The 20,140-nt window shown below is 42.0% G+C and overlaps 1 protein-coding gene and 1 long non-coding RNA gene across 3 annotated transcripts; both read left to right on the plus strand.

The window, feature by feature from the left end:
* The first annotated feature begins 521 nt into the window (after positions 1–521).
* LOC123739075 (uncharacterized) lies at positions 522–17,816 on the plus strand. Its single transcript, XR_006767610.1, has 3 exons — positions 522–629; positions 1,479–1,718; positions 17,148–17,816. It is a non-coding gene; the product is annotated as an uncharacterized lncRNA (long non-coding RNA).
* On the plus strand, positions 9,911–18,595 carry LOC123739074 (zinc finger protein OZF-like). Of its 2 annotated transcripts, none has more exons than XR_006767608.1 (2): positions 9,911–10,609; positions 17,823–18,595. XR_006767608.1 is itself a non-coding variant. In XM_045713641.1 (2 exons), the coding sequence occupies exons 1-2, from the start codon at positions 10,390–10,392 to the stop codon at positions 14,797–14,799; spliced, it is 1,239 nt and encodes a 412-aa protein (XP_045569597.1). In that variant the 5' UTR covers positions 10,384–10,389; the 3' UTR covers positions 14,800–15,724. The 2 variants fall into 2 exon arrangements, 1 of the variants encoding a protein (XP_045569597.1); XM_045713641.1 differs by lacking the exon at positions 17,823–18,595 and adding an exon at positions 13,781–15,724 and having other exon boundaries at positions 10,384–10,609.
* The last annotated feature ends 1,545 nt before the right edge of the window (positions 18,596–20,140 follow it).

The raw sequence follows: 20,140 nt of genomic DNA on the forward strand, positions 1-20,140 counted from the left end.
ATGTATGAAGGAGCCGAGTTGGCTTTTTTTCCCAGAATTTTGTTTAATGTGCTCCAATGCTTTTTACTATCATTCTTTATATAATTTCACTTTGTTTCATAGTATAGTTTATTTTTATTTAATTTAGTCACATGATTTCTTAATTTGCAGTACATTTGCCAATCAGTTGGGCTGCCAGACTTATTTGCCATACCTTTTACCTCATCCCTCTCAACCATGCCATTTTTCAATTCCTCATCATTACAAGGAGATTTAACAGTTTTTACAGTCATTTCCTTAATAGGTGCGTGCTTATTAGTAACTGGAATAATCAATTTAATAAATGTGTCACGTGCAGCGTCTGGTTGCTCCTCATTACACACCACAGACCAGAAAATATTATAGAAATAGCATTTCACAATCAACATCTTGATCAACTCTATGCAAAGGAGATGTGTCCTGCAGGAGGCTACGACCCCTTCTCATGCAATGTGGTAGGGCCTTCCCAAGGATCCCGAAATGCACGGACGGTGTTAGTGGGGGAACAGGAAGTTCCGGGAAGGCGCCCACCATTCTTCAGTATAAAGAAATTGCCAGAACGATGCGGTGTAGAAGATAATCTTCGTGTCCGTTTCTATTTATTACTACAGGTATGTAATAGCACGTTTAAACTTTCTAAAGAATATATTTACTTGAGATTTCTGAATTCGTTTAGCAAGTTATTGGTTTTGTGTAAAATTCACGAGCTGGTAAAATGGCGGCACCACTCGGTCTGCATCAACGGATTTTTTTTTATTGCAACAATAATAACAATATTACAGGTCAATGCAGGAACATTTCTGTGAATACAATGAAACAACTTTAAAGTCCAGGCAGTGAGGGTGCAGCAGAGAGAGACAATTTCACGGTTGCGTTACTTTTTTTGAAGCTGAATGTAATGATTAGCAATTTTCTACATGTGTACTAATATTCATACGCTTTAAGTTGTTTCTATCTTTATCTAGAAATGTTACTATGGTGTGAACAGACATACTATTGGTTTTGATTTAAATAATACAGTGAAGACAAGGTTATTCAGGAAAATAGTACATAGTGCTGCCTAAAACAAAAGGCAACCTTGTACTAAATGGTTTTTGAGTCATTTATGCGAATTCAGGAAATCTACTATAGTTTAAATGCCTTTAGGTTCTGTAGCCTAATTTAAAATGTATACTTTGTCTAATATGAATTAATGAATGTTTTGTTGTCAATGCTTAGCTACCAGATCTATTGAAATGAGAACAGTGCTTGACTTGGACAGGAGCTCACTGGAGCTGAGTACTGGCACCTCAAATTTCTACTGTTTGAGCTCATGTTCCTCTTATAGAATATTAACTTTACAGTATTGTGGAGCTCCTGCACCTAAATATAAACCATATTTTTAGAGAATAAATAAAGTGCCAGAACTGTCAAGACTAACTTTTGTGTCCGTTTCTCTTTATTACTACTGGCCGACTCAGATTAACCATGAGGCCGGTAACATCAACAGTAAAGGACAAACCCAGCCTGCCTCTCTCCCTCCACACTGAGTCCAAGCCTACAGTCACTGGGTCCTGATTGTGACAGTGGAGCCCAGTTTGCACTGCACGATCCAGAGATGGCATCAGTGAAGCTGGAAGACTGTAATCAAACTCTGGAGCTGAATGTCAACATTAAAGATGAAGAAGAGGAGGAGAAGATTGGGACATCTGTTTCTCATGGTAAGCACAGGTTCTATCTAACTAAGTTTGTTGTTTGTTACAACTTCCCACTGTGCATGAAAAGTTGCAGTAGAACTGTTTCATGATGATGTAACGCGGGTCGTATAAAGGGGAATAAGGTGTGGCGTGTAGAGTGCTCATACTTTACTTTAATGATAACACTTAAACAAAACGACAGCCAACAGTTCCGTCAGGTGATACTCACAAAACAACTACCCACACCAACACAGGAAAAACTGGCTGCCTAAGTATGGCTTCCAATCAGAGACAACGATAGACAGCTGCCTCTGATTGGAAACCATACCTGGCCAAAACATAGAAAACAAAAACATAGAATGCCCATCCATCTATCACACCCTGACCTAACTAAACAGAAAAACACAGCTCTCCTAGGTCAGAGCGTGACACCCCCCCCCCCCCAAAGTTGCGGACTCTTGGCCGCAAACCTGAACCTATTGAGGAGGGTCCGGGTGGGCATCCATATTTGGCGGCGGCTCTGGTTCCGGGCGTAGAACCCCCCCCGCCCACTGTCTCACCTAGTCCGGTGAGACATTAGGTCTCACCGGACTAGGAAGACACGTTGCTGCTGGCTCCATGCCATGGATCATCTCTACAGGTTCCGCACCATGGATCATCACAGGAGGCTTCATACCATGGATCATCTCTACAGGTGCCGGGCTATGGATTATTCCTATAGGCTTCGTGCCAGTGTTTATCCCTACAGGCTCCGGACCATTTATAATCCCTTCAGGCTTTTTGCCAAGGATTATTTCTACAGGCTCCGGGCCATGGATCATCTCTATAGGCTTCGGACCATCGATTATCACTGGAGGCTTAGATCATGGAGCTGAAACAGGTCTCACCGTACTAGGAAGACGCACTGAGGACCGAGTGCTCAAAGCAGGCACCGGCCGTACTGGGCAATGGAGGCGAACTGGAGGGAGAGTGCGAGGGGCAGGCACAGGACGTACTGGATTATGGAGGCGCACTGGAGGGAGAGCGCGAGGAGCAGGCACAGGACGTACTGGGCTACGGAGGCGCACTGGAGAGAGAGCGCAAGAGGCAGGCACATGCTCACCACAATAAGCGCGGGGAGTTGGCTCAGGTCTCAGTCCTGGCCCAGCCAAACTACCCGTGTGCCCCCCCCCCCAATTTTTTTTGGGGGGGGCTGCCTGCCGTTCTTTCCCGGTAGGCTCCGATATCTCTCTATTACTTGCCCCAAGTCCAGTTTCTCCTTTCTATCCACTCCTCACTTGACCAGGTGTCCATTTCTCCCCGGGCACGCCGCTTGATCTAATCATGGTGGGTAGTTCTGTAACGCGGGTCGTATAAAAGGGACCAAGGCGCGGCGTGTAGAGTGCTCATACTTTACTTTAATGGTAACACTTAAACAAAACGACAGCCAACAGTTCCCTCAGGTGATACTCACAAAACGGAAAAAAACTACCCACACCAACACAGGAAAAACAGGCTGCCTAAGTATGGCTTCCAATCAGAGACAACGATAGACAGCTGCCTCTGATTGGAAACCATACCTGGCCAAAACATAGAAAACAAAAACATAGAATTCCCACCCATCTATCACACCCTAACCTAACTAAACAGAAAAACACAGCTCTCCTAGGTCAGAGCGTGACAGATGAACTGTTAAAATGAAGCGGTAGATGTTATTTCATGCTACTGACACTTGCATGTTTTGACACCAGTATTGCCAGAATTAGTTTTATTCACTGGGCTATCTGGAGTGATCACTAAATAATTGGAGTAGTGTTTTAATGTTATATGAAATGAGTCTGTGTAGATACTAACCCTTGTGATAGTGAGTAGAGGATGACACTCCCCATCTTACCCACATTTAGAATAGTTTTATTCCCCTTTTGTATTGCACAACCTTCTTATATGAATACATACAGTGCATTCGGAAAGTATTCAGAGCCCTTGGCTTTTTCCACATTTTGTTACGTTACAGCCTTATTCTAAAATTGATTAAATTAAAAAATGATCATCAATGTTCCTCACAAACGAAACACAGGTTTTTTTAGAAATGTTTGTACATGTATTAAAAATTCAAAACAAAAATACCTTTATTTACATAAGTATTCAGGCCCGTTGCGCTGAGACTCGACATTGAGCTCAGGTGCATCCTGTTTCCATTGATCATCCTTGAGATGTTTCTACAACTTGATTGAGAGTCCACCCGTGGTAAATTCAATTGATTGGACATGATTTAGAAAGGCACACACCTGTCTATATAAGGTTCCACATTTGACAGTACATGTCAGAGTGAAAACCAAGCCACGAGTTCGAAGGAATTGTCCGTAGAGCTCCATGAAAGGATTATGTCGAGGCACAGATCTGGGGAAGGGTACCAAACCATGTCCAAATAAGAAGTGTAATATGCAGTTGCAGATAATGCAGATTACTCTAAGAACTAGAGCCAATATTCACATAAAAAATAGAGGATTTACAGTTCCAATGCTTCTAGAATATCACTGGTTTGTAAAGCTCACAAAACAGATCCCAAATATTATGAAACTCTGGGGCTTTCTTTTTCACTATATAAGTACATTTTTCAAGAGCCAGGCTTGACGTTAATTATTTTAACCAATGACCAAGTGAGGGAACTGACATACTTCCTGTGGAGAGCAATTGAACGTCTAGCTTGTAATAGACTGAGCTCAACCATTTTATTTTCTCTCCTATATAAAGAGATATTCTCTGGGTAAAGATTTAGGAGGCATAGTTTAGGTATTAGTGGTATTGGGGTAGAGGTCATCTCAGAGATATAGCGCAGTACTGAGCTCCAAAACGTTTGTATCTCAACAAATTCCTCCAGGCAATTGTCACGTCCTGACCAGTAATAGGGGTTATTTGTTATTGTAGTTTGGTCAGGACATGGCAGAGGATATTTGTTTTATGTGGTTCGGGGTGGTGGTTTGTTTAGAAGGGTGTTTGATTTGTTATTTCCGGGTTTTGGGTTATGTTCTATGTTCTCTCTAGTTTAGTATTTCTATGTCTAGGATTGGGTGTTGGACTCTCAATTGGAGGCAGGTGTTTTTAGTTGCCTCTGATTGAGAGTCCTATATATAGGTATGTGTTTTGTTTGTGTTTTGGTGGGAGATTGTTCTGTGTATAGCCTTGTGCCTTACCAGACTGTTATTCGTCATTGTGTTTTGTGTATGTGTTTATTTTGGTTTAGTTTCCCTTCTTTTCCTTAATAAAGAAGATGAGTACATACGGTCTTGCTGCGTATTGGTCCGACAATGATTTCTCTTTATCGTCAGACGAAGAAGAATGTGACAGCAATGATACATGGTGCCTAAATGTGTGTTACATTTAACACACAGGTCTGGGTTATTGGGGTCACATTTGTGGAGCTTAACAAGGGTGATATATGTTCTCATTATTCAATTGTATTGCAACAATCTCAGACGGGTGTTTATTGTCTGTATCTGAGCTCTACAGCATATCATACCCCAGTCCTCTGCTGAAATATATATGATATATATATACACCAATACACTGTACATATCCAAAAGTGGACCTAGAAGTTTGTCCTTAAATATCTATTGGGAGCCCATCTGGACCTGCCTCTTTATCTCCCTTCATATTGAAAATAGCATCAGATATTTCAACACCATCCAATTCCTTTTCCAGATCCAATTTCGTGTCTTCTGAAATAGAGGGAACATCAATACCTGATTAGTTCTCAGGAGATTCAGAGTTGTAAAGTGTGTCGTAGTAGGAAGCAAATGTTTGGTTTATTTCTACAGGATCCATTGATAATTGTCCTGTTAATTATGAATTGCATTAATGGCTCAGGCTGAATTGAACTTCTTAATATGCCAGGCCAGCAATTTACCAGGTTTTTCACCTTGATCATAGGACTGTTTCAGCCTAGTTAAGCTGTTTGCAGCCTTTGAGGTGGAAAGTTCTTCATACTGAGCTATAAGACAAAATAATTCCTTGTTTACTTCTACTGAGTTATCCAAAAAAGCTTCCCTCTGCAATTCTCTGATTTTGCTGTCCAGCGCTCATTTTCTGATTTAAATTTCATTGAGTTGATTTGAAACTGGTAGAATGTATAGTTTCCCCCCAATACATGCTTAAGAGGCTTTCAATCTGGTACTCACTGATGTTTGTTTAGTGTTCAATACATGACAAGATCCTGAGGGCCATTGTCCTGCCATTCATCCGCCGCCATCACCTCATGTTTCAGCATGACAATGCACAGCCCCATGTTGCAGGGATCTGTACACAATTGAAAATGCTGAATATGTCCCAATTCTTCCATGGCCTGCATACTCACCAGACATGTCACCCTTTGAGCATGTTTTGGATGGTCTGGATCAACGTGAACGACAGCTTGATCCAGTACCCGCCAATATCCAGGAATTTCGCACAGCCATTGAAGAGCAGTGGGACAACATTCCACATGCCACAATCAACAGCCTGATGAATTCTAGGCAAAAGAGAGAGAGGCATTGGCAGCTACCCACTTCTCCAGTGCTTCATTTGTAAATTGGGAGGTGCCGGAACCAAAAGTGAACCCAAGAGGGCGGGTGACCTGGGGGGCTCTGAGGTATGTCATGACTGTCCTGATCAGGTCAGGTTACAGGAGACCACAACCCTACAGATTATCTCTCACCCCAACAGAGGAGGAGAGAGCTAGTGGTCTGAAGATAGGGGGGTTTTATGACCCCTCATGCCCATGATTTATCTTAGGCCACAAACAAAATTCCTTTGTCCTCTCACTATGGAGAACCAGCCTCAGAACATTAAACATGCTATAAAGGGACTTTGGAACAATGGTTTCCGTCAGCCACAATGGTGGTCATGACGATAGATGTAATATGAAAATGTATGTAATTTTTGTTTTGTTATTAAAGGTTAATAGATGACGTTATTACGAAAACATTGTAACTTTAAGTGTTTTCCCACTATATGCCTGATTGTACGGTGTGGAAAATGTCCAAATCAAAGAGAATGTTTTGGTAAAGATGCAATGTGAAGTTAGTTGTCTAAAATTGGATTTGAGTAAAATCTAGACCTTGCCTCTTAACTTGGTACGTCCAGAGAATTGCCCTAAAGGCGGTTACGCCCACTTCTGACTCAAGGGTATAAGACATGGGAGTTAAGAATGAACAGATCAGACTAAGTGACCCAAGCTAGAGCCGAGGTCTAAAAAGTCAACGAACCCCAAAAGTAGCTGTGTCTAAGTGGGTGAATTCAAGCCGAACCACCTAGCCTCCACTCTCCGTCGAATCGTGGTATCTACACTGTTTCACTCCTAGGCTGTGAGCTCTGAGCTACAGAGCTGTCTGTCCTCAGAAGACCCCTTCCAGAGCAAGGGCGAGGAATCAGACCACTAAGCCAAAAAGGACACTGACATCGTGAGGACAACCAGAGAGTTGCGCCGGAGAAGTGCGTCATTGAGAAGCCTAAACGACCCACGCGGAGCTTCCCACCTGAGACCTCCAACACGTAATTACGTCATTATATTCTGACCCATAAGAGCGGCAGTTCGGGGCAAGGCTAGGGTTAAAATAAGCATAGCTGACAAATGCACCCAAATGTATATTTCTCTCGTGTACTTTCTCTGTTTCTCTCTCTTTTAAATCCCCATTTTTGGTAACACGCGCCATAGTGTGTTGGCCCGTTTATACTAAGTTCTAATCAATAGCCTAGACTGTGTTTTGTGTATCTTTTATCATTATTTTAGTTTATTATTTATTTACTAATTGGTGGTACCCGGGTCCGTGCAGATTCCCGGATTATGCGACGTTCAGAATGAGACTGTAGAGGAAATTGATTAATTAGCGACTGTTGTAAAATCGATATTCTGATATTCTTTGAGTTAATTTGGGAAATAGAAACTCAATAAAACCAATTTTCCCATGGTGCCCCAGGTTAATGAGTTAATAATTGCTTGATTCATTTAATTGCGCAATTAGAAACCTTTAATCATTCGATGAGCAACAGTCGTCACATTAACTAATACAACGTCACGACAGGTACCAGAACATATCAAATAAAATACCTTTTTAATAAGGCATTGCATGCATTATCATGGCTTTAGTGTACTGGCAAAGAGCAGTGGTGTGGAGCCGCTTGCAGAAGTTGTACACATAGAGTACATTTATTGCAGCCTAGAGTCCTGGAAAATTTTTGCCTTTTATAAACAGATTTCTTGCGGTTCTACATCATTTTAGATGGCTGGAGACTTTTGCAGAATCTTTTTTAATACCTCTCAATGACCAAAATGACCGACTACTTTGACATTGACAAACTGAGAATCTGAGATCAATAAAAACGACCTTGTTTCTAATCCATCAATAGCCTAGGCCAGGTGTGAGGAGAAACACATTGTACAATATGAGGAGAAAGTTATAGTCCTTAACAAGCTTTCCAGTTTCACTGACTCACCCAATGATGTGCAGCTCACTCGCCGGCCAAAAGCTCATCTCTCTCTTGCTTTACTTTGTAAAACAATGCTGTTCGCTCAATAGACCTATTTGGAAGTTGATAACTTGGTAACAGACAGATTAGTATGTTCTATTCAGCAGGATCTATTTGCTTTACAACCTATGTTTTCTAGCGATTGTATTAGAAATATAATAGGAAATAAATGATGTGCAATGCTGGAGAGATGAGTTGCTGGCTCATGTCTATAACAGCACAGTGGGAGAGAGATCATAGAAAGTGAATCTCATTTTAGTTCTGTGAGAGATACAGGCGTGCTTCTCTCTCACCACAGCAATGGCCACTCCTTGTTCTAAATAGGCTAGAATGTTGCACAAACCATAAACCTGGGACGGCCCAACATTAATGCATTCTTAGAATATCAGGCACGTTTTCACATTACGTTTTTTAGGAGGCATGACAATTACAGAGGAATCCAAATGTAATTACTCTGATGGCTTTTATTTGGATTTTTACATTGCAAATAGTTGACATTTATTTTTCATGCCACAAGAGCTTGGTTACCTGATCCTGACAAATAAGTTCCAGAGCGAAAGACAACAAAACTGAGAGGTGCCGGAAGATCTGGCTCAAATTAAGTACCGCCCTTCTCATATAATGGGGTAGGGACATAATAATCCCTGAAAGCACGGAGGGTTGCACCATATTTTTTTATAACTAAACCGGACATTTCCAATGGGAAGAGATGAGTCATAGTGGGCAGAGCCAAGCACAAGCTATCGATATCCTATTGGCACGTCCTAGCACACATCTGTATATTTCTGTTAGGGAACGCCTCCTCTGTGAATATTTATTATGGATCCCCATTAGCTGCTGCTGTTTTTTAAAATAAAATTTTACTGCATACTTGTGGAATAGAGTTCCATGTAGTCATGGCTCTATGTAGTACTGTGCGCCTCCCATAGTCTGTTCTGGGGCATAGTGGGCAGAGCCAAGCACAAGGTAACGAGATCCAATTAGCGCGTTCTAGCACACATCTGCATATTTCTGTTAGGGAACACCTCCTCACCTCTGAAGCGCTCGTGTGCAATAACTCAAGTCACCTTTGCGTTCCTTCTAAACAAAGCGATTTCTAAAAAATATAAAAGATAAACTTCTGCAAAGGGTAAGGTCTACAAAACCTAGTCCACTCTGTTCATAACAGATTTTAGTTTGGTAGTGAGTGGAAACGCTAAGCGGATGCTTCACATTTATACATCTGGTGAAATATGTCTCATTGTTCAATCTGTGGCTTCACTGTGGTAGTGGAATTATCACGTTTGGTAAAGGGTTGATGTGTTATTTTTGTGTCAAACCGAGTGAACGTGATACACATAGATATTCACATAGCTAGACACTTTGTCTGAATGGATGTACATAATTTCCTCAAGGTAATCTTAATAAAGAATCAATTTATTTGAGATTTCTGAGTTTGTTTAGCATGTTATTGGTTTTGTGTAAAATTCTCGAGCTGGTAAAATGGCGGCGCCCACTCGGTCTGCGTCAACGAACTAAAGTGCGGGTGCAGAGAGACATTTTCACGGTCACACTACAGTTTTGAAGCTGAATGTAATGATTATCAATGTTCTGCATGTGTACTAATATTCAGACACATTAAGTTGTTTCTATATTTATCTATAAATGTTACTATGGTGTGAACAGAAATACTATTCGTTTTTTATTTGAAATGATAGTGAAGACAAGGTTATTCAGGAAAATAGTATAGTGCTGCCATAAACATACTGTAATCTTGTACTAAAGGCTTTGTTGTCATTTATGCATTTATGTGAATTTGGGAAATCTACTATAGATTAAGTGCACTTACGTTGTGTAGCCTATTTTTTAAGTGTGTACTTTGTCTAATTTGAATGAATGAATGTTTCGTCAATTCTTAGCTACCTGATCTATTGAAATGAGATCAGTGCTTGACTTGGACAGGAGCTCACCAGAGCTGAGTACCAGTACCTCAAATTTCTACTGCTTCTGCTCGTTTCTTTTATAGAATATTAGCTCAAAAGTATGACGGAGTTCCTGCACCTAAATATAAACAGTCCCGGCACCTATTTCAGTCCAAGTCAAGCACTGAATTAGATAATTGAACATGAAGAAATATAATATATTTTTAGAGAATAAAGAAAGTGCCGGAACTGTCAAGATTAACTTTTGGTGCCTGTTTCTCATTGTTACTACAGGCAGACTATAATGAAGTATGAGAACAGTGAGGACAAACTTAGCCTGCCTCTCTCCTTCCACAGTGAGTCCAAACCTACAGTCACTGGGTCCTGATTGTGACAGTGGAGCCCAGTTTGCACTGCAGGATCCAGAGATGTCATCAGTGAAGCTGGAAGACTGCAGTCAAACACTGGAGCTGAATGTCAACATTAAAGATGAAGAAGAGGAGGAGAACATTGGGAAATCTGTTTCTCATGGTAAGAGCAGGTTCTATCTAAGTTTGTTGTTCGTTCCAACTTCCCACTGTGCATGAAAAGTTGCAGTAGAACTGTTTCATGATGAACTGTTTCAATGAGAAGGTAGATGTTATTTCATGCTACAGACACTTGCATGGTTTGACACTAGTATTGCCAGCATTTGTTTTATTCACTGGGTTATCTGGAGTGATCAGAGAGTAGACTAAAGAAGTGAAGTAGACAAACTGCCAGTGTTTTTAAAATGTGTCTGTAGTTACTGTTGTGGAAATATTGAATAAAATATTTCTCAGATACCGGAGCTTGTGAATTCAAATACTTTATTACAAAAGTAACAAAGCCGAGCAATTCCATGGAAGAACTGATTCTCCATTCTCAGTACTCAGCTTTTATACAGTTTTACCCTTATGTAACATTGTCACTCCACTTTATGTAAATTATTAATACCTTCTAGCCTTGGCCACCCTAATCTTGCTGCCTTTCTTATTGGCTCAGACATTAGGTCATAGATTCTATTGGTGGCGTGACATACAGACAAGCACACTCCTACTGCAGGTCTAATGGTGCCTATAACTGATTAGCTAATGTTCCTGTCCAAAGGCCTTCACAAGTTCAGGCTGATGTTGTCTATGTATGATTAACCCATGTCCAGTAGCCTTCACAAGATCAGATATAGCCCAGACCAGTCACGTCTGTGTTGGTCTACCTTGCCTCATCCACACGGATTCTGCTTACTGTTTTTTATATGTCTAATGGTTAACTCGATATTGATCCAGCTCTGTACATTCAAATGGGCTCAGCCTTCATTCTGCTTACACATGTCTAATATTTAACCTTATATCGATTCTTCTTTCTGCTTCAAAGAGAACAGTATAGGTACTGAAAATCACCAGATGACTGGAAATTCTCTAACATTACTAACCCTTGTGATAGTGAGTGGAGGATGACACTCCCCTTTTTTGTTAATGTTGCAAATGACTATTGTAGCTGGAAACTGCTTTTTTTTTTAATTCTTTTTTTAATGGAATATCTACATAGGTGTACAGAGGCCCATTATCAGCAACCATCACTCCTGTGTTCCAATGGAATGTTGTGTTAGCTAATCCAAGTTTATCATTTAAAAAAGAGTTTTCTAATGATCAATTAGCCTTTTTAAAATGATAAACTTGGATTAGCTAACACAACGTGCCATTGGAACACAGGAGTGATGGTTGCTGATAATGGGCCTCTACGCCTATGTAGATATTCCATAAAAAATCAGCCATTTCCAGCTATGATAGTCATTTACAACATTAACAATGTCTACACTGTATTTCTGATCAATTTTATTAAACACATTTTTTGGGTTTTCTTTCAAAACAAGGACATTTCTAAGTGACCCCAAACTTTTAAAATGTAGTGTATGTCACCCGGTACAGCCAGAAGAGGACCGGCCACCCCTTTGAGCCTGGTTCCTCTCCGTTTCTTCCTAGGTTCCTGCTTTCTAGGGAGTTTTTCCTAGCCACTGTGCTTCTACATCTGCATTGCTTGCTCTTTTGTGATTTTAGGCTGGATTTCTGTAAAGCATTTTGTGATAACTGCTGATGTAAAAAGGTCTTCGTAAAATAAATTTGGTGACATGTACAGTACCAGTGAAAAGTTTGGACACCTACTCATTCAAGGGTTTTTCTTTCTGCATTGTAGAATAATAGTGAAGACATCAAAACTATGAAATAACATGTATGGAATTGTGTAGTAAAAAAAAGTGTTAAACAAATCAAAATATATTTGAGATTCTTCAAAGTAGCCACCCTTTGCCTTGACAGCTTTGCAAACTCTTGGCATTCTCTCAACCAGCTTCATGAGGATGTCACCTGGAATGCATTTCAATTAACAGGTGTGCCTTGTTAAAAGTTAATTTGTGGAATATCTTTCCTTAATGCGTTCGAGCCAATCAGTTGTGTTGTGACAAGGTAGGGGTGGTATACACAAGAGAGCCCTATTTGGTAAAAGACCAAGTCCATATTATGGAAAAAACAGCTCAAATAAGCAAAGAGAAATGACATTCCATCATTACTTTAAGACCTGAAGCTCAGTCAATCTGGAACATTTCAAGAACTTTGACAGTTTCTTCAAGTGCAGTTGCAAAACCATCAAGCGCTATGATGAAACTGGCTTTCATTAGGACCGCCACAGGAATGGAAGACCCAGAGTTACCTCTGCTGCAAGGGATAAGTCAATTACAGTTTTCAGCCTCAGAAATTGCAGCCCAAATAAATGCTTCAGAGTTCAAGTAACAGACACATCAACATCAACTGTTCAGAGGAGACTGCGTGAGTCAGGCCTTCATGGTCGGATTGCTGCATAGAAACCACTACTAAAGCACACCAATAACAAGAGATTTGCTTGGGCCAAGAAACACGAGCAATGGACATTAGACCTGTGGAAATCTGTCCTTTGGTCTGATGAGTCCAAATTTCAGATTTTTGCTTCCAACCGCCGTGTCTTTGTGAGACGCAGAGTAGGTGACCGGATGATCTCCGCATGTGTATTTCCTACCGTGAAGCATGGAGGAGATTTTACGTTGTGGGGGTGCTTTGCTGGTGACACTGTCTGATTTACTTAGATATCAAGGCACACGTAACCAGCATGGCTACCACAGCATTCTGCAGCGATACGCCATTCCATCTGGTTTGGGCTTAGTGGGACTCATTTGTTTTTCAACAGGACAATGACACAACTCACCTCCAGGCTGTGTAAGGGCTATTTGACCAAGAAGGAGAGTGATGGACTGCTGCATCAGATGACCTGGCCTCCACAATCACCAGACTGTAACCCAATTGAGTTAGTTTAGGATGAGTTGGATTGCAGAGTGAAGGAAAAGCAGCCAACAATTGCTCAGCATGTGTGTGAACTTCAAGACGGTTGGAAAAGCATTCCTGGTGAAGCTGGTTGAGAGAGTGCCAAGCGTGCCAAGCGTGAATCTAAAATACAAGCTATTTTGATTTAACACTTTTTTGGGGGGTTACTACATGATTCCATATGTGTTATTCCATAGTTTTTATGTTTTCACTTATTATTCAATGTAGAAAATAGTAAAAATAAAGAAAAACCCTTGAATGAGTAGGTGTGTCCAAACGTTTGACTGGTACTGTATATTACACGAACTGACTGGTTCTTCTGATGTTCACACAGGAGATCATGTTGAGACATTCTCTACATCCAGAAAGCAACAGCAGGAAGATCACAGAGCTAAGAGGTCTCACCACTGCCCACATTGTGAGGAGATTTTCCCAATTCTATCAAAGCTAAAAATACATACAGGAGAGAATCAGTATTTCTGCACTGACTGTGGGAAGAATTTCACAACATCAAGGGCTATGACAGTTCATCAGAGAGTACACACAGGAGAGAAGCCTTACTCCTGCTCTGACTGTAGGAAGAGTTTCTCTCAATCGAGCCATCTAAAACAACATGAACGTATACATACAGGAGAGAAGCCTTACTCCTGTTCTGTCTGTGGAAATAGTTTCTCTGGACTGGGAAATCTAAAACAACATGAACGTATACACACAGGAGAGAAGCCTTACTCCTGCTCTGACTGTGGAAAATGCTTTACACAATCGTCTCAGCCAAAAGTTCACCAGAGAACACACACAGGAGAGAAGCCTTACTCCTGTTCTGTCTGTGGAAATAGTTTCTCTGGACTGGGATATCTAAAACAACATGAACGTATACACACAGGAGAGAAGCCATACTCCTGCTCTGACTGTGGAAAATGCTTCACAACATCAACTGAGCTAAAAGTTCATCAGAGAACACACACTGGAGAGAAGCCTTATTTCTGCTCTGACTGTAGGGCGAGTTTCTCTCAATCGAGCCACCTAAAACGACATGAACGTATACACACAGGAGAGAAGCCTTACTACTGCTCTGACTGTGGAAAATGTTTTAAATCATCAGCTGAGCTAAACAGTCATCAGAGAACACACACAGGAGAGAAGCCTTACTCCTGCTCTGACTGTGGAAGGAGTTTCTCTCGACTGAGCAACTTTAAAAAACATGAACGTATACATGAAGGAGAGAAGCCTTACTCCTGTTCTGACTGTAGGGTGAGTTTCTCTCAAATGGGCCAGTTAAAAAGACACCAAGGTGTACATAATAGTAGCCTCATCAGTTCTCTCAGACCAGCTAAGATTAGTCACTCCACTTAATTCTCATCTCATAAAATAATTGGCAACATTGAGTTGGATCAAATGAAGAAAGTGTAGAACACTATTGTAATCCTATTGTTTCTCACTGTGAGAACAAGGCAGAGGAAAGGGAGTGTCATAGAATGTTAGCCTCTTTTTACTGATCAGTGTACATCTTGTCAGTTTTGCTGTGTTTTTTTAGCCCGCGTCCATAGAGACACATACCAGCTCTACTAGTACTGCACCTGTCGACGACACAAGTTGTTCTGCTTCCATGAGCACATCCAATGCTAGCATCAGTAATTCTACATTTGTTGTTTGCCCAGCTAGCATGGACACTGACAGTTGTGATTCTGATGCAGCCGAAGCGCTACTGCCCCTTTACCCGGGAAAGCACCGAACAACAGACGGATGTTGGACCATCGAAGAGGTGCATTTTGGTGAGAACTACATTGATTTGGGGTTCACTTATATTGGGAATAGTGCCTTTCCTCAGCCACAGTGTGTTTTATATCTCACAACTCGATGAAACCTTCACTCTTGCGCAGACATTTAGAAACAAAACATGCCAATTTGAAAAATAAGCCACAGGAGTTTTTTGAGCGAGAGTTGAGACGACTTTCCAGTAGTAAGACATGTATAAACCAACAGATGCCATTAATAAGAAGGGGCTAGAAGCATCTTATATTGTGAGCTACTGAGTGGCCAGGACAGGCAAGCACCATACTATTGTGGAGGACTTAATTATTCCTGCTTCCGCGGATATGGCTGGGACAATGCTGGGGGAAAATGCCCCCAAAATTATACCGTTTCATGACGCATCAGTGACATGGCAGATGTTTTGAAACAATTACTGCTTCGCATACAAGCCAGTGAATTCAGCTGGATGAGTCAACAGACGGGCCTGGCACAGCTCCTGGTATGTCTGTTACGTTTTTGGGGGGTCAATTAAGGAAGACATCCTCTTCTGCAAACCACTGGAAACCTGGATAACAGGATATATTTTTAAAGTACTGGACAGCTTTGTGACATCAAATGGACTTTGGTGGTCAAGATGTTGATATCTGTACTGATGGTGCAAAAGCCATGACAGGGCGACAGTGAAGTGGTAACACGCGTGCAAGCAGTTGCTCCCAACGCTACTTGGGTACACTGCAGCATCCACCGAGAGGCTCTTGCTGCCAAGGGAATGCCTGACAGCTGGAAAGACGTTTTGGACACTACAGTGAAAATGGTTAACTTTGTTAACAAGGACAACACACAGGTCTTTCCATCATTGTATGATTTGTTTTGTGTGCAAATGAACTCAAGCTTACGGACAATGTCAAATGTGATCTAACGAAGCACCTGAGTGAGTTTGGTGTGCAAATACGCAGGTACTTTCCTGAAACGGATGACACAAACTAGATTCGTTTTCCCTTTCATGCCCTACCTCCAGTCCACTTACCGATATCTGAACAAGAGAGCCTCATAAAATTTGCAACAAGCGGTTCTGTGAAAATGTAATTTAATCAGAAGCTACTGCCAGATTTCTGAATTGGGCTGCGCTCAGAGTATCCTGCCTTGGCAAATCGCGCTGTTAAGACACTGATACCCTTTGCAACCACGTACCTATGTGAGAGTGGATTCTCGGCCCTCACTAGCATGAAAACTAAATACAGGCACAGACTGTGTGTGGAAAAGGATTTAAGACCGACTCTCTCCAATACAACCCAACATTGCAGAGTTATGTGCATCCTTTCAAGCACACACTTCTCATTAACCTGTGGTGAGTTATTAACAATTTTCAATGAGCAAGTAAGGTTTTATATGTAAGATGGCTAAATAAAGAGCAAAATTGATTATTATTATTTGTGCCCTGGTCCTATAAGAACTCTGTCACTTCCCACGAGCCTGGTTGTGACAAACTCACACTCATTCTTATGTTTAATAAATGTATCGTGTGTGTGTGTGTGTGTGTGTGTGTGTGTGTGTGTGTGTGTGTGTGTGTGTGAGAGAGACAGGCTAACAATATTTGAGAGCGCGCTGACCCTGGTGCTAGAGGGGTACGCAGCTGGAGGTTGAATGTTTGAAGGGGTACGGGACTATAAACATTTTGGGAAACGCTGGTCTAGATAATCCCAGTTCCTGCTGTGTCATGCTGATGGGATACTAGGGTATGGAGAAAACCATGAGTGAATGCATCCATGCCGTGTATCAGCATTGCAGGCTGGTGGTGGTGGTGTGATGGTGTGTTTTCATGGCACACATTGGTCCCCTTGATAAAAGCGGAGCAACGTTTTAATGCCACAGGATGTCTAAACATCATTGCCAATCAGGTGCATCCCTTCATGGCAGCAGTGTATCCAGCTGCAAATTGATTTTTTCAGCAGGATTATGCCCCATGCCACAAGGCTTGTCCAGGAATGGTTCCATGGAAACCGTGACAGGGAATTCAGCTTACTGCAGTGGCCTGCCGAGTCACCAGATCTCAATCCAATTGTGCATCTGTGGGAGGCTTTGGAACGAGCTATTCGGAGTAGATATCCACTCCCAGCCAACCTGACACAACTGTGGGAAGCATTGGAGTCATCGTGGCTCAGCATCCCTGTGGGAGTCCATGGCCTGACGAATTGAGGCTGTTCTGAGGACAAAGGGGATTGCAACTCAATATTAGGAAGGTGTTCCTAATGTTTTGTATACTCAGTGCCAAAGAAAATTATTCAGACTCCTGGACTTTTTCCACATTTTGTTACAAAAAATCCTCAATCTACACACAATAGCCCATAATGACAAATTGAAAACAGTTTTTAGATTTTTTGGGAAAATAATAAATAAGGATTCATACTGTTTACTATGGAGACTCAATTGTTCTCAGATGCATCCTGTTTCCATTAAGTATCCTTGTGATGTTTCAACAACTTGATTTGGAGTCCACTTTGTAAATGTAATTCAAACAGGCACACACCTGCCTATATAAGGTCCCACAGTTGACAGTGCATGTCAGAGCATAGTGAAGCATGGTGGTGACAGCATCATGCTGTAGGTATGTTTTTCAACGGCAGGGACTGGGAGACTAGTCAGGATCGAGGGGAAAGTTGAACGGAGCAAAGCACAGAGAAATCCTTGATGAAAACCTGCTCCAGAGTGCTCAGGACCTCACACTGGTCCACCTTCCAACAGGACAACAACCCTAAGCACACAGCTAAGACAATGTTTGCAAAATACCTGTTTTTGAGTTGTAATTTTGGGGTGTTGTGTGTAGATTGATGAGGAAAAAAACGATTTAATCCATTTTATAATAATGCTGTAACGTAACAAAAGGTGGAAAAAGTCAAGGGGTTTGAATACTTTTTGAATGCACTGTATCAGATCATTTGTAAGTCGCTCTGGATAAGAGCGTCTGCTAAACGACTTAAATGTTAAATGTAAATGTGATGATCCGTTTTCAGCATTAGTTTCGGTGGATTATTTTTATATTAGCAAACACGTTTTGTTTAATGAGAAACAAGCTATGAATTGACTAGTGTTTATTAAATTGTCTTTTAATGCTAGATTCATTAGTTTAGTCAGTGATGAATTTATTTTAACAACTGTTGAAGTTAATTGATATAATGTTTGTACATTAATTTGTTCTGGGCAACATCTTCTCTTGTGTATAATTTTAAGTGAAACAAACTGTTTTAAGTGAAATAGTGTCTATATATGAACCAAATTTGATCCCATTCACATTCTCACAAACAAATGGCCTACACTGTGTATATACAATTGTTGACATCCGATGGTCATTTTTATGGTGGGTTGCAAAATGCAGGATCCCTGTTGTAAGGCAGGTCCTCACCAGACATCACCGGTAGCAACGTCACCTAAGACAGCGCTACAGGGAGACAGGACGGACAGCTGATCGTCCTCGCAGTGGCAGACCACGTGTAACAACACCTGCACAGGATCGGTACATCTGAACATCACACCTGCGGGACAGGGACAGGATGGCAACAACAACTGCCCGAGTTACACCAGGAACGCACAATCCTTCCATCAGTGCTCAGACTGTCCGCAATACGCTGAGAGAGGCTGGAATGAGGGCTTGTATGCCTGTTGTAAGGCAGGTCCTCACCAGACATCACCGGCAACAACGCCGCCTATGGGCACAAACCCACCGTGATGGACCAGATAGGACTGGCAAAAAGTGCTCTTCACTGATGAGTCGCGGTTTTGTCTCACCAGGGGTGATGGTCGGATTCGCGTTTATCGTTAAAGGAATGAGCATTACACTGAGGCCTGTTCTCTGGAGCGGGATCGATTTGGAGGTGGAAGGTCCATCATGGTCTGGGGCGGTGTGTCACAGCATCATTGGACTGAGCTTGTTGACATTGCAGCCAGTCTCAATGCTGTGCATTACAGGGAAGACATCCTCCTCCCTCATGTGGTACGCTTCCTGCAGGCTCATCCTGACATGACCCTCCAGCATGACAATGGCACCAGTCATATTGCTCGTTCTGTGCGTGATTTCCTGCAAGAAAGGAATGTCAGTGTTCTGCCATGGCCAGCGAAGAGCCCGGATCTCAATCCCATTGAGCACATCTGTGACCTGTTGGATCGGAGGGTGAGGATTCGGGCCATTCCCCCCAGAAATGTCCGGGAACTTGCAGGTGCCTTGGTGGAAGAGTGGGGTAACATCTCACAGCAAGAACTGGCAAATCTGGTGCAGTCCATGAGGAGGAGATGCACTGCAGTACTTAATGCAGCTGGTGGCCACACCAGATACTGACTGTTACCTTAGATTTTTGTCTCAGTTGTTGAATCTTGTTATGTTCATACAAATATTTACACATGTTACGTTTGCTGAAAATGAACGCAGCTGACAGTGAGAGGACGCTTCTTTTTCTGCTGAGTTTAGATCTAACAATGGGGAACCGTGAGGGCCAAGCCGACCTGCCGCCCCAAGCTTGCTGATATATCTTTGCTGTAATGTTCAGCCAGTCGGCTTGCCGTCTCGTAGAGCGCATCATCATCTGCGTTGACCAGGGTAGTGGGATGGATGTAGTCAAACAGACTCGATGTTGCCCGCAGGCTTTTAAATCTGTTTCACAGCTGGTGAATAACGATGTCAAGGTTTGCATTAAAGATGTTGACTCTAAAACTACTCTCCCCATCAAACACTCGTCCTCGCATAGCTCATCAAAATGATGCCTCGCCTTCCTTGCCTTCCTTCTCCGAGTGTCTTCAAATGCGTTCTGAGCTCCCCATTTGTCGGCAAGGGTCTTTGCAGTGACTTTGGCCTTCTCAAAATCCTGTCGGAATCCGGACAGGACCTCTATAATGTCCTTGAGCCCTGTGCAGGTCTGCATCTTTGGCCTGTAGCATTTTGGAGACGACGTTC

The sequence above is a fragment of the Salmo salar genome, unplaced genomic scaffold (assembly GCF_905237065.1).
Source record: "Salmo salar unplaced genomic scaffold, Ssal_v3.1, whole genome shotgun sequence".
NCBI lineage: Eukaryota > Metazoa > Chordata > Actinopteri > Salmoniformes > Salmonidae > Salmo > Salmo salar.